General features: G+C 30.9%; 1 protein-coding gene across 2 annotated transcripts in view; it reads left to right on the top strand.

Annotated features, from left to right (window-relative positions):
• Window positions 1-15538, top strand: part of LOC117336770 (putative ammonium transporter 1) — a 55311-nt gene that overhangs the window by 31804 nt on the left and 7969 nt on the right. For both annotated transcript variants that reach the window (XM_033897406.1, XM_033897407.1), the window contains exons 2-5: window positions 10437-10526; window positions 12319-12555; window positions 14556-14647; window positions 15076-15207. In XM_033897406.1, the coding sequence (XP_033753297.1) occupies window positions 10437-10526; window positions 12319-12555; window positions 14556-14647; window positions 15076-15207 (551 nt within the window). The remainder of the gene's footprint in view (window positions 1-10436; window positions 10527-12318; window positions 12556-14555; window positions 14648-15075; window positions 15208-15538) is intronic.

The raw sequence follows: 15538 nt of genomic DNA, 5'->3' as shown, positions 1-15538 counted from the left end.
AAGTCGGGGACATGAAAAAGAACATAAACAGTTTTAAATAATAGAAGGAACCCCTCCTTCTATTATTTAAAACTGTTTATGTAGTCCCGCCAATTTGTCAGTTGTGTAAGAGACAGACATGGTATTTTGACGCTATATCTAGCCCCGGACACTGTGATGATGGATAATCAAGTGTTCTTATCTTTGATTTGCTTTACCTGTGTGGGTAATTAAATATGTTGAGGTTGGGCAGTAGATGTCACGAAAGTCTCAACAAAGTCCTAAGCGGTCACAGGGAGAATATGGATCTTCAAAACAAGAAATGTTCATGTCGGTGTTAACCAAATCAATGTTTTACATGACTGTTATAATTAGAAGGTTTTTGAGTATCCCCGGAGTCGCCTTTCACATCAGACCTATCTCTATCATTAAAGATTGACAGTATGTTTACTATGCGTCTCCATATGAAGTATGAAGGTTGCATCGGCTCGGCCCAATTGAACAACGCCACGCAGTACCAACAGAAGAACAGACTCAGATACATTTACTTTCACCATGAATTATGTTATTAAATACTCATGTTGGTCATAATTCATTAATTTTTTTTTTTAAAAAAAATATCTTAAAGTAGTTTCTCTTTAATAATGAATCTGTACAACGAGTTTAGGCTAATATCAATAGGAAGCCTCTAGCCATTCGGATCATCCTCGAGTTAAAAATAACCCGAGAAGTTCCGTATGGCCTCTAGCGAGCTTAAATTGTTTTGTGTTGTATACTTAGAATGACACATTGCTTTTCCAAAAGCGTAGTTACATTTTTATCACTTTCGTTTTGAATCAGAAGTATACACGGAAAAATAACTTATACAGAAATACAACGTGACGAACATCTGAGGAACGCACGATCAGATAAAGTCTTAGGTAAAAGCCACAGATGAACGATGTTTTTGCGTGATACATTAAACATTTCCTGTGACTGCACCAGTAGTGCAAGGAAATGTGTAAAAAAAAATAAAAATAATTTAAAATGATGCTCTAAACGTACATATTTTAGGGGTAATCTTGTTTGAGCGTTTTTCACGCTGGATCGAGGTATTCCGGTAAAATATTGTTGTGCACATTGCAATTGTTTATGATATTTTATTGCATAAAGTAATGTGGAGATGCGCAAATTCATGATGACGTTAATGTGTTATTTCTGTTATGATGACGTTAATGTGTTATTTCTGTTACGATAACGTTAATGTGTTATTTCTGTTATGATGACGTTAATGTGTTATTTCTGTTATGATGACGTTAATGTGTTATTTCTGTTACGATGACGTTAATGTGTTATTTCTGTTATGATGACGTTAATGTGTTATTTCTGTTATGATGACGTTAATGTGTTATTTTAGTTATGATGACGTTAATGTGTTATTTTAGTTATGATGACGTTTATGTGTTATTTGAGTTATGATGACGTTAATGTGTTATTTGAGTTATGATGACGTTAAGGTGTTATTTCTGTTATGATGACGTTAATGTGTTATTTCTGTTATGATGACGTTAATGTGTTATTTTAGTTATGATGACGTTAATGTGTTATTTTAGTTATGATGACGTTAATGTGTTATTTCTGTTATGATGACGTTAATGTGTTATTTAAGTTATGATGACGTTAATGTGTTATTTTAGTTATGATGACGTTTATGTGTTATTTTAGTTATGATGACGTTAATGTGTTATTTGAGTTATGATGACGTTAATGTGTTATATCAGCTATGATGACGTTAATGTGTTATTTCTGTTATGATGACGTTAATGTGTTATATCAGCTATGATGACGTTAATGTGTTATTTCTGTTATGATGACGTTAATGTGTTATTTCTGTTATGATGACGTTAATGTGTTATTTCTGTTAAGATGACGTTAATGTGTTATATCAGTTATGATGACGTTAATGTGTTATTTTAGTTATGATGACGTTAATGTGCTATTTTAGTTATGATGACGTTAATGTGTTATTTGAGTTATGATGACGTTAATGTATTATTTTAGTTATGATGACGTTAATGTGCTATTTTAGTTATGATGACGTTAATGTGTTATTTCTGTTATGATGACGTTAATGTGTTATTTTAGTTATGATGACGTTAATGTGTTATTTCTGTTATGATGACGTTAATGTGTTATTTTAGTTATGATGACGTTAATGTGTTATTTGAGTTATGATGACGTTAATGTGTTATTTCTGTTATTATGACGTTAATGTGTTATATCTGTTATGATGATGTTAATGTGTTATTTTAGTTATGATGACGTTAATGTGTTATTTCTGTTATGATGACGTTAATGTGTTATTTTAGTTATGATGACGTTAATGTGTTATTTGAGTTATGATGACGTTAATGTGTTACTTCTGTTATGATGACGTTAATGTGTTATTTTAGTTAGGATGACGTTAATGTGTTATTTCTGTTATGATGACGTTAATGTGTTATTTCTGTTAGGATGACGTTAATGTGTTATTTCTGTTAGGATGACGTTAATGTGTTATTTCTGTTATGATGACGTTAATGTGTTATTTCTGTTATGATGACGTTAATGTGTTATTTCTGTTATGATGACGTTAATGTGTTATTTCTGTTATGATGATGTTAATGTGTTATTTTTGTTATGATGACGTTAATGTGTTATTTTAGTTATGATGACGTTAATGTGCTATTTTAGTTATGATGACGTTAATGTGTTATTTCTGTTACGATGACGTTAATTTGTTATTTTAGTTATGATGACGTTAATGTGTTATTTCTGTTATGATGACGTTAATGTGTTATTTCTGTTATGATGACGTTAATGTGTTATTTTAGTTATGATGACGTTAATGTGTTACTTCTGTTATGATGATGTTAATGTGTTATTTCTGTTAAGATGACGTTAATGTGTTATATCAGTTATGATGACGTTAATGTGTTATTTTAGTTATGATGACGTTAATGTGCTATTTTAGTTATGATGACGTTAATGTGTTATTTGAGTTATGATGACGTTAATGTGTTATTTTAGTTATGATGACGTTAATGTGCTATTTTAGTTATGATGACGTTAATGTGTTATTTGAGTTATGATGACGTTAATGTGTTATTTGAGTTATGATGACGTTAATGTGTTATTTCTGTTATGATGACGTTAATGTGTTATTTTAGTTATGATGACGTTAATGTGTTATTTTAGTTATGATGACGTTTATGTGTTATATCAGTTATGATGACGTTAATGTGTTATATCAGTTATGATGACGTTAATGTGTTATTTCTGTTATGATGACGTTAATGTGTTATTTCTGTTATGATGACGTTAATGTGTTATTTGAGTTATGATGACGTTAATGTGTTATTTCTGTTATGATGACGTTAATGTGTTATTTCTGTTATGATGACGTTAATGTGTTATTTCTGTTATGATGACGTTAATGTGTTATTTCTGTTATGATGATGTTAATGTGTTATTTTTGTTATGATGACGTTAATGTGTTATTTTAGTTATGATGACGTTAATGTGCTATTTTAGTTATGATGACGTTAATGTGTTATTTCTGTTACGATGACGTTAATTTGTTATTTTAGTTATGATGACGTTAATGTGTTATTTCTGTTATGATGACGTTAATGTGTTATTTTAGTTATGATGACGTTAATGTGTTATTTTAGTTATGATGACGTTAATGTGTTATTTTAGTTATGATGACGTTAATGTGTTATTTTAGTTATGATGACGTTAATGTGTTACTTCTGTTATGATGATGTTAATGTGTTATTTCTGTTAAGATGACGTTAATGTGTTATATCAGTTATGATGACGTTAATGTGTTATTTTAGTTATGATGACGTTAATGTGCTATTTTAGTTATGATGACGTTAATGTGTTATTTGAGTTATGATGACGTTAATGTGTTATTTTAGTTATGATGACGTTAATGTGCTATTTTAGTTATGATGACGTTAATGTGTTATTTGAGTTATGATGACGTTAATGTGTTATTTGAGTTATGATGACGTTAATGTGTAATTTCTGTTATGATGACGTTAATGTGTTATTTTAGTTATGATGACGTTAATGTGTTATTTTAGTTATGATGACGTTTATGTGTTATATCAGTTATGATGACGTTAATGTGTTATATCAGTTATGATGACGTTAATGTGTTATTTCTGTTATGATGACGTTAATGTGTTATTTCTGTTATGATGACGTTAATGTGTTATTTCTGTTATGATGACGTTGATGTGTTATTTTAGTTATGATGACGTTAATGTATTATTTGAGTTATGATGAAGTTAATGTGTTATTTCAGTTATGATGACGTTAATGTGTTATATCTGTTATGATGACGTTAATGTGTTATTTCAGTTATGATGACGTTAATGTGTTATTTCTGTTATGATGACGTTAATGTGTTATTTCTGTTATGATGACGTTAATGTGTTATTTGAGTTATGATGACGTAAATGTGTTATTTTAGTTATGATGACGTTAATGTGTTATTTGAGTTATGATGACGTTAATGTGTTATTTGAGTTATGATGACGTTAATGTGTTATTTGAGTTATGATGACGTTAATGTGTTATTTCTGTTATGATGACGTTAATGTGTTATTTTAGTTATGATGACGTTAATGTGTTATTTTAGTTATGATGACGTTAATGTGTTATTTGAGTTATGATGAAGTTAATGTGTTAATTTAGTTATGATGAAGTTAATGTGTTATTTTAGTTATGATGACGTTAATGTGTTATTTGAGTTAGGATGACGTCAATGTGTTATTTTAGTTATGATGACGTTAATGTGTTATTTGAGTTATGATGAAGTTAATGTGTTATTTGAGTTATGATGAAGTTAATGTGTTATTTGAGTTATGATGACGTTAATGTGTTATTTCAGTTATGATGACGTTAATGTGTTATTTTAGTTATGATGACGTTAATGTGTTATTTCTGTTATGATGACGTTAATGTGTTATTATTAGTTATGATGACGTTAATGTGTTATTTCTGTTATGATGACGTTAATGTGTTATTTCTGTTATGATGACGTTAATGTGTTATTTCAGTTATGATGACGTTAATGTGTTATTTTAGTTATGATGACGTTAATGTGTTATTTTAGTTATGATGACGTTAATGTGTTATTTCTGTTATGATGACGTTAATGTGTTATTTCTGTTATGATGACGTTAATGTGTTATTTCTGTTATGATGACGTTAATGTGTTATTTCTGTTATGATGACGTTAATGTGTTATTTCTGTTATGATGACGTTAATGTGTTATTTCTGTTATGATGACGTTAATGTGTTATTTTAGTTATGATGACGTTAATGTTTTATTTCTGTTATGATGACGTTAATGTGTTATTTCAGTTATGATGACGTTAATGTGTTATTTCTGTTATGATGACGTTAATGTGTTATTTCTGTTATGATGACGTTAATGTGTTATTTCAGTTATGATGACGTAAATGTGTTATTTCAGTTATGATGACGTTAATGTGTTATTTGAGTTATGATGAAGTTAATGTGTTAATTTAGTTATGATGAAGTTAATGTGTTATTTCAGTTATGATGACGTTAATGTGTTATTTCAGTTATGATGGCGTTAATGTGTTATTTTAGTTATGATGACGTTAATGTGTTATTTCTGTTATGATGACGTTAATGTGTTATATCAGTTATGATGACGTTAATGTGTTATTTCTGTTATGATGACGTTAATGTGTTATTTCAGTTATGATGACGTTAATGTGTTATTTCTGTAATGATGACGTTAATGTGTTATTTTAGTTATGATGACGTTAATGTGCTATTTTAGTTATGATGACGTTAATGTGTTATTTCTGTTATGATGACGTTAATGTGTTATTTTAGTTATGATGACGTTAATGTGTTATTTCTGTTATGATGACGTTAATGTGTTATTTTAGTTATGATGACGTTAATGTGTTATTTGAGTTATGATGACGTTAATGTGTTATTTCTGTTATGATGACGTTAATGTGTTATATCTGTTATGATGACGTTAATGTGTTATTTCTGTTATGATGACGTTAATGTGTTATTTCTGTTATGATGACGTTAATGTGTTATTTTAGTTATGATGACGTTAATGTGTTATTTGAGTTATGATGACGTTAATGTGTTACTTCTGTTATGATGACGTTAATGTGTTATTTTAGTTAGGATGACGTTAATGTGTTATTTCTGTTATGATGACGTTAATGTGTTATTTCTGTTATGATGACGTTAATGTGTTATTTCTGTTAGGATGACGTTAATGTGTTATTTCTGTTAGGATGACGTTAATGTGTTATTTCTGTTATGATGACGTTAATGTGTTATTTCTGTTATGATGACGTTAATGTGTTATATCAGTTATGATGACGTTAATGTGTTATTTCTGTTATGATTACGTTAATGTGTTATTTCTGTTATGATGACGTTAATGTGTTATTTCTGTTATGATGATGTTAATGTGTTATTTTTGTTATGATGACGTTAATGTGTTATTTTCGTTATGATGACGTTAATGTGCTATTTTAGTTATGATGACGTTAATGTGTTATTTCTGTTACGATGACGTTAATTTGTTATTTTAGTTATGATGACGTTAATGTGTTATTTCTGTTATGATGACGTTAATGTGTTATTTCTGTTATGATGACGTTAATGTGTTATTTTAGTTATGATGACGTTAATGTGTTACTTCTGTTATGATGATGTTAATGTGTTATTTCTGTTAAGATGACGTTAATGTGTTATATCAGTTATGATGACGTTAATGTGTTATTTTAGTTATGATGACGTTAATGTGCTATTTTAGTAATGATGACGTTAATGTGTTATTTGAGTTATGATGACGTTAATGTGTTATTTTAGTTATGATGACGTTAATGTGCTATTTTAGTTATGATGACCTTAATGTGTTATTTGAGTTATGATGACGTTAATGTGTTATTTGAGTTATGATGACGTTAATGTGTTATTTCTGTTATGATGACGTTAATGTGTTATTTTAGTTATGATGACGTTAATGTGTTATTTTAGTTATGATGACGTTTATGTGTTATATCAGTTATGATGACGTTAATGTGTTATATCAGTTATGATGACGTTAATGTGTTATTTCTGTTATGATGACGTTAATGTGTTATTTCTGTTATGATGACGTTAATGTGTTATTTCTGTTATGATGACGTTGATGTGTTATTTTAGTTATGATGACGTTAATGTATTATTTGAGTTATGATGAAGTTAATGTGTTATTTCAGTTATGATGACGTTAATGTGTTATTTCTGTTATGATGACGTTAATGTGTTATTTCAGTTATGATGACGTTAATGTGTTATTTCTGTTATGATGACGTTAATGTGTTATTTCTGTTATGATGACGTTAATGTGTTATTTGAGTTATGATGACGTAAATGTGTTATTTTAGTTATGATGACGTTAATGTGTTATTTGAGTTATGATGACGTTAATGTGTTATTTGAGTTATGATGACGTTAATGTGTTATTTCTGTTATGATGACGTTAATGTGTTATTTTAGTTATGATGACGTTAATGTGTTATTTGAGTTATGATGACGTTAATGTGTTATTTCTGTTATGATGACGTTAATGTGTTATTTTAGTTATGATGACGTTAATGTGTTATTTTAGTTATGATGACGTTAATGTGTTATTTGAGTTATGATGAAGTTAATGTGTTAATTTAGTTATGATGAAGTTAATGTGTTATTTTAGTTATGATGACGTTAATGTGTTATTTGAGTTATGATGACGTCAATGTGTTATTTTAGTTATGATGACGTTAATGTGTTATTTTAGTTATGATGACGTTAATGTGTTATTTCTGTTATGATGACGTTAATGTGCTATTATTAGTTATGATGACGTTAATGTGTTATTTCTGTTATGATGACGTTAATGTGTTATTTCTGTTATGATGACGTTAATGTGTTATTTCAGTTATGATGACGTTAATGTGTTATTTCAGTTATGATGACGTTAATGTGTTATTTTAGTTATGATGACGTTAATGTGTTATTTCTGTTATGATGACGTTAATGTGTTATTTCTGTTATGATGACGTTAATGTGTTATTTCTGTTATGATGACGTTAATGTGTTATTTCTGTTATGATGACGTTAATGTGTTATTTCTGTTATGATGACGTTAATGTGTTATTTTAGTTATGATGACGTTAATGTTTTATTTCTGTTATGATGACGTTAATGTGTTTTTTCAGTTATGATGACGTTAATGTGTCATTTCTGTTATGATGACGTTAATGTGTTATTTCTGTTATGATGACGTTAATGTGTTATTTCAGTTATGATGACGTCAATGTGTTATTTCAGTTATGATGACGTTAATGTGTTATTTGAGTTATGATGACGTTAATGTGTTATTTGAGTTATGATGACGTTAATGTGTTATTTGAGTTATGATGACGTTAATGTGTTATTTCTGTTATGATGACGTTAATGTGTTATTTTAGTTATGATGACGTTAATGTGCTATTTTAGTTATGATGACGTTAATGTGTTATTTGAGTTATGATGAAGTTAATGTGTTAATTTAGTTATGATGAAGTTAATGTGTTATTTCAGTTATGATGACGTTAATGTGTTATTTCAGTTATGATGACGTTAATGTGTTATTTTAGTTATGATGACGTTAATGTGTTATTTCTGTTATGATGACGTTAATGTGTTATATCAGTTATGATGACGTTAATGTGTTATTTCTGTTATGATGACGTTAATGTGTTATTTCAGTTATGATGACGTTAATGTGTTATTTCTGTAATGATGACGTTAATGTGTTATTTCAGTTATGATGACGTTAATGTGTTATTTCTGTTATGATGACGTTAATGTGTTATTTCTGTTATGATGACGTTAATGTGTTATTTGAGTTATGATGACGTTAATGTGTTATTTGAGTTATGATGAAGTTAATGTGTTATTTTAGTTATGATGACGTCAATGTGTTATTTCTGTTATGATGACGTTAATGTGTTATTTCTGTTATGATGGCGTTAGTGTGTTATTTGAGTTATGATGAAGTTAATGTGTCATTTTAGTTATGATGACGTTAATGTGTTATTTCTGTTATGATGACGTTAATGTGTTATTTTAGTTATGATGACGTTAATGTGTTATTTTAGTTATGATGACGTTAATGTATTATTTGTTATGATGACGTTAATGTGTTATTTCAGTTATGATGACGTTAATGTGTTATTTCTGTTATGATGACGTTAATGTGTTATTTCAATTATGATGAAGTTAATGTGTTATTTCTGTTATGATGACGTTAATGTGTTATTTTAGTTATGATGACGTTAATGTGTTATTTTAGTTATGATGACGTTAATGTGTTATTTCTGTTATGATGACGTTAATGTGTTATTTCTGTTATGATGACGTTAATGTGTTATTTCTGTTGTGATGACGTTAATGTGTTATTTCTGTTATGATGACGTTAATGTGTTATTTTAGTTATGATGACGTTAATGTGTTATTTCTGTTAGGATGACGTTAATGTGTTATTCCTGTTATGATGACGTTAATGTGTTATTTCTGTTATGATGACGTTAATGTGTTATTTTAGTTATGCGCTCAAATTTGAGTTCACAAAAATAATTCTTGATTGAAGTATACATTTATAAAGACTTGAATGTAACATAATTTAGATGACGTTGAGCCCTCCTGACCTTTTCCAGGAAATGTACCATCCTTTTCGTTGTAAGCATTGCCTTATTGTCAGTACTAGGGACGAAATAACTGTTTGCTGTTGTGTTACCGTTTCAACGTCTGTCTGTAAATGGTCAAAACAAGACGTCATCAAACCTTATGAACTAAACAGTATCACAATTCTATATGGTATGAAACTACTTTTCGCCTTTCAATTGGAGATAATTCAATTTTATAATCTACATACATGTTAAGAGCCATCAGGCTAACAATATAGCTAGTTGATACTTTTCCTTTATACGACTCCACCTATTACTTTTTTTTTTTGATATTAGATAACATACCTCAAAATATAAAGACACAACATTTTAATTGAAAATTGTGAAATTTATTAAATTCCTCGTCGTGTGCATCTCTATCCACATATTGACATTTATTTACGCATATTTCAGTTTAAGTCGCCTGTTTAGGCATCACTGACGAGCCCTAGGTGGACGAAGCAGCTGTATAATGAAGTATAATTTTGTCTGTATCTACTAGTAACTCTCAATTTGTTCTGAAAGCTGGTAATATTCTGTGTGTCTTTAGTACAACATTGTTACCTTTCCTTTTGTCTTGGTGTGTCTCCTCTAGAATTAAGGGATATAACACCTTTTAATTCCTAACATGGACTCTATTTTGTGTACAGACGCTGTGATATGTCTTATCTGTTTTACAGTTATGCAATGTGGATTCGCATTTCTGGAAGCTGGTGCTGTTAGGAGTAAGAACACGACCAATATATTGATTAAAAATGTCATGGACTCGTGTAAGTACACTCTATATTTATTAAAATGCCATAGACTCGTGTAAGTACACTCTATATTTATTAAAATGCCATAGACTCTTAAAGTACTCAATATAGTGTTGTAGCTAATACAATCCTAAATTGATGATTTCCAATGTTATTACTAATAATATCCAAATCAATGATTTCCTATGTAATACCAGATACGTGTATATCACACGTCTGTGGTAATACCAATAAAATCGAAAATCACAGATTTCCTATGTAATAAGTAATAAAATCCTAAATCAATGATTACCTATGATATTACTAATAACACTTTAAATCACTGATTTTCTATGTTATAACTAATAAAATCTAAAATCAATGATGTCCTATGTTATTAATTATAAAATCCAAATATGATTTTCTATGTTATATCTAATAAAATCCTAAATCAATGATCAATACCTGTGTTACTTATAATTAATACAATCCTTAATCAATGATTACCTGTGTCGCAACTAATTAAATTCTAAATCAACGATTACCTATGTTATAACTAATAAAATCCTAAAACAATTATTTCTTATGTTATAAGTAATAAAATCCTAATAATTTAATTTAGTTCAAACAAAACCACTCTTAGATTTAAAATTGTTGCAACCTAACCGATATTGTTTCGAGCAATGCTTCGCTTTCTCGAATATTTCACAATTCTTCGCTATCTCGAATATTTTGCTATCTCGCATTGTTGGACTATCTATTCAATTCAAAACAACCAGTTAAAATAGAAAGGAATGGAGTACTAATGTACAGGCGGGAGTGGTTTCTATCATTATACAATAAGCCTGCGGTAAATAGCGGATTGGTTTTCTTTGTCATGATTTTCAAAATCTTGTACAATATTTCTTATCATTTGTTACGATAGAATAAAACAATAAGTGTCATTAAGTTGAAAAAAAGAGGAAAATGATGATATTGATAATTGTGGCAAGGCTTTTGAAATTGCATTCACAAGCGATTCTTACTTTATGGAATTTCAACATATCTATTGACTAAACATAAAGATTTAGCAATAAATAAAGCCGAACTTATGTTCGTCTAATCATAAGTGCTGTCTCATTGGCCTTATACGCAAAGCATTGTTAGCTTAATAAGATGTAAACCGAAATACAATACAGAATATTTATTGTTATATATTATTACGTCTAGCCAAAGTCACATATTGTTTTAGTTGATTAACATTTTTGGTTATAAATACAAGCTATTTGAAAATTATTTTTGATTAAATAATTGTGTTAAATTGTGGTCTATTACGCCCTCATTAATTAGTTACCTGTTTTAATTTTGGCTCAGTTTGTATTTTACTAATGTCTGTTTGATATCATTTTCCAACTAAGAAAATTGTATTCCATATCTGTCGTTAAGACAAAGACAATTTGTAGCTGTCAATCATTTAACTTTTATTAAAGTTAGGGGTGTTAGATATTTCTTTTGATCTGGTTAAGTACTCTAGCGTTGATAAAGTAAATTTGAAACACAATGTTTTCTAAATATACTTATACTCTTTGTAAACCTATAAGTAAAACAAATAATCCCTATCAATAAAATAAATTTGGAAATTAAATATGTGTTTTAAGTCCGATTAGACCAAGTTACATAAATATGGGTAGAGTATGAAATGCTTTGCATTCTCAAACTAAAATTCATCTTCCCTGGCTCGTACCACTTCAATTCTTTCCTTTCAAGTGCAATAATATGTTCCATGTTCCCCATTATAAGTGTGTAAGGACATTTGAAGACTGACCAACCTTATTTTCTATCCCCTCAGTTGTTTCGGGTGCGGCGTACTGGATATTGGGATTTGCCTTTGCTTACGGAGATGGTGGTGCGGCCAATAAGTTTATTGGTGCCAGTTACTTTGCATCGTCTAACCTTCCGGATTCAAAGTACGCGGAGTTCTTCTTCCAGTACACGTTCGCTGCTACGGCTGCCACCATTGTGTCCGGGGCCATGGCTGAACGATGTGAATTCGTGGCCTACTTCGCTTATAGTTTCTGTATTACAGGTAAGGACATATAGTACCTTAAGAACCACGCGTCTTTACGAAACTGTATACAACTGCATATTGACTTAACCGTTAAACTCATGTATATTCAGTGTAACCATTTCTCTCTTTTATATCTCTTCTAAGAAGTGAAAAAAACATACCCATTGGGTCCCAAGTAGTTGTACTAAAATGTAGTATTACTTATTTTTGTCAATTAAGGTATCTACTAATAAAAAGGGCTCGCTAGATCTGAATGTTCACAAATGTAGTTGCAGTTGCCAAATATATAATTTTACAGCGGTACTTCGTATAGTAATATTTTAGGGCTCTATGTGTCTGTTTAACGAATGATTGTTTAATGTGTCTATGTGTGTGTCATGCTAGTGTATTCTGCTTTAGTATGTTTTATTTAACTGATGTCAAACTCTATCAGGTAGGGAAACATATGTATGGTGGAGACTCTTGACAAAATACATGAACAATGGGAAGTTCGGAAAGAGTAAGGGTCTTCTGCCATACAAATCTAGATCAAATCCATGTTGCGCCGTATTATACAAAATAATAACTAGGGTAATGAAAACGGATCCAACAGGAAAATAAAAATTATCGAAAATAAAAAGTATCGAATATAAAAAGTATCGAACACATCTGACATCATATCGCACAAGGAAACAGAGTAATTCCAAATGAGATCATGATGGCAATTTTCAAACCTTCCCATGGTCTTCGTCAATCTGCATCTCTGGAAATCTGGTTTTGTTAATCTCACCGCCAGTAGTCGCCATGAAAATCACTTTAGACATATGAAAACTATAGGTAGGGGAACAGAGATGGTACCAACTGGAAAGGTAAAATAAGTTATCGGGAAATTGAAATCATAATGCAAGTTTAACATACAGCTATAAGTTGTCCGTGGTTGTTACGTGGTAAGTAAATACCAAGGTAGGCGGCTGGTGTTGAAGAGTCTTCAATGTCATGGTTTCAACTTTTACAGGTATATCCTATCGACATTAATAATGACGTTTTAAGCATATCGTCACTATACCTGTAAGTGGAATTGCAAGGTCTCTATGAACCTGTTCTGATAGGCTCTTCTATAAAGCAATCTCGTATGAATCGGCCAACAGAGGGAGAGTTTGTTCTCATGGGTCGATAGTCCACTGGGAGATCTGGTCACCAAACAAATACTCAAGCCAACAATAAAACGTTGTTGATAAGGAAGTTAAGTAATCCAATATAAACGAAGTAGATCATATTTTGAAGGGCACTAAAGAATGATTGATCAGTATTTCGTCCAGTCAGTTCGGTAAGTTATCACTATAAAATAGTATCTTGTTAGTCCAAATATCTCGGTACATGTGCATAGGTTATTTTTTTACATATAAAACCATAATTCACACTTTTGTTTGAAGGAAGATACCGATCAAAACAACCTGATACTGTTCTCTAGAAACATTTAACAAGAGTTAATCTGTTGGATTTAAAATATCAATGATCGAGGTAGCATACACATATTCAATAGAGAAGTATTCCAGGGTTGTATCAATATTACTCTACACCATTCCAGGGTTGTATCAATATTACTCTACACCATTCCAGGGTTGTATCAATATTACTCTACACCATTCCAGGGTTGTATCAATATTACTCTACACCATTCCAGGGTTGTATCAATATTACTCTACACCATTCCAGGGTTGTATCAATATTACTCTACACCATTCCAGGGTTGTATCAATATTACTCTGACACCATTCCAGGGTTGTATCAATATTACTCTACACCATTCCAGGGTTGTATCAATATTACTCTGACACTATTCCAGGGTTGTATCAATATTACTCTACACCATTCCAGGGTTGTATCAATATTACTCTACAACATTCCAGGGTTGTATCAATATTACTCTACAACATTCCAGGGTTGTATCAATATTACTCTACAACATTCCAGGGTTGTATCAATATTACTCTGACACTATTCCAGGATTGTATCAATATTACTCTACACCATTCCAGGGTTCATTTACCCAGTAGTGACCCACTGGGCCTGGGGTGGCGGCTGGCTCTCTGAAGGATACGAGTACGATTTCGGTACGGTCGCTTACCAGGTAGGTAGCTACAGTAAGATATATACATGGTATATTTTAATTTAACAAAATGTAAAAAGGTATAACTTCCTTATCACGATTTGCTGTGACATAACTATTGAGATACGCTTGTCATTACACCGTCATGGTCAGTTATATTTATTGGATTTATCGCGCATTTCCTAAGTTTACCTTTCGACTCATTTCATGCACACCATGGGGATAATCATAGTGTTCATACCTTTTCTGTTAATCACTAACACAGCACTCCTTAAATGTAATTAACGTGATAACGAAACGTTTCCCCGACTCAGCATCAGGACGTATATGCTGTTTACTCATTAAATGTTTGATTTTTTTTCTCTCGGGGTATCATTGATTGCCCATCTATTTACTATATTTTGCATTTTAACAATTCTTCCCAACTTTTCTGTAATGATGTATTGTAGGATTTTGCCGGAAGTGGTGTTGTGCATGTACTTGGTGGCGTGGCGGCCTTTGTGGGGGCTGCCCTTCTGGGGCCACGCATAGGAAGGTTCCACGAAGGACAGGTGGCTCAACTCCGCGGACACTCAGTGCCCGTAAGTATTGCTACAACTGAACCGATACAGATTTACCTTGTAACTATACAAAACATGGCGACCTATGAACCGATACAGAAAGACCTTGTTCACTATACAAAGTATGGCGACCTTTGAACCGATACAGAATTAGCCTGTTAACTATACAAAGTATGGTGACCTCTGAACCGATACAGAATGACCCTGTTCACTACACAAACATGGCGACCTTTGAACCGATACAGAATTACCTATGAACCGATACAGAATGACCCTGTTCACTACACAAAGTATGGCGACCTTTGAACCGATACCTAATTACCCTGTTCAATACACAAAGTATGGCGACTGT

Source organism: Pecten maximus, chromosome 10, assembly GCF_902652985.1.
Source record: "Pecten maximus chromosome 10, xPecMax1.1, whole genome shotgun sequence".
NCBI lineage: Eukaryota > Metazoa > Mollusca > Bivalvia > Pectinida > Pectinidae > Pecten > Pecten maximus.
Note: the sequence above shows the minus strand (reverse complement) of the source record. Positions and strands in the feature narration are given on the sequence as shown.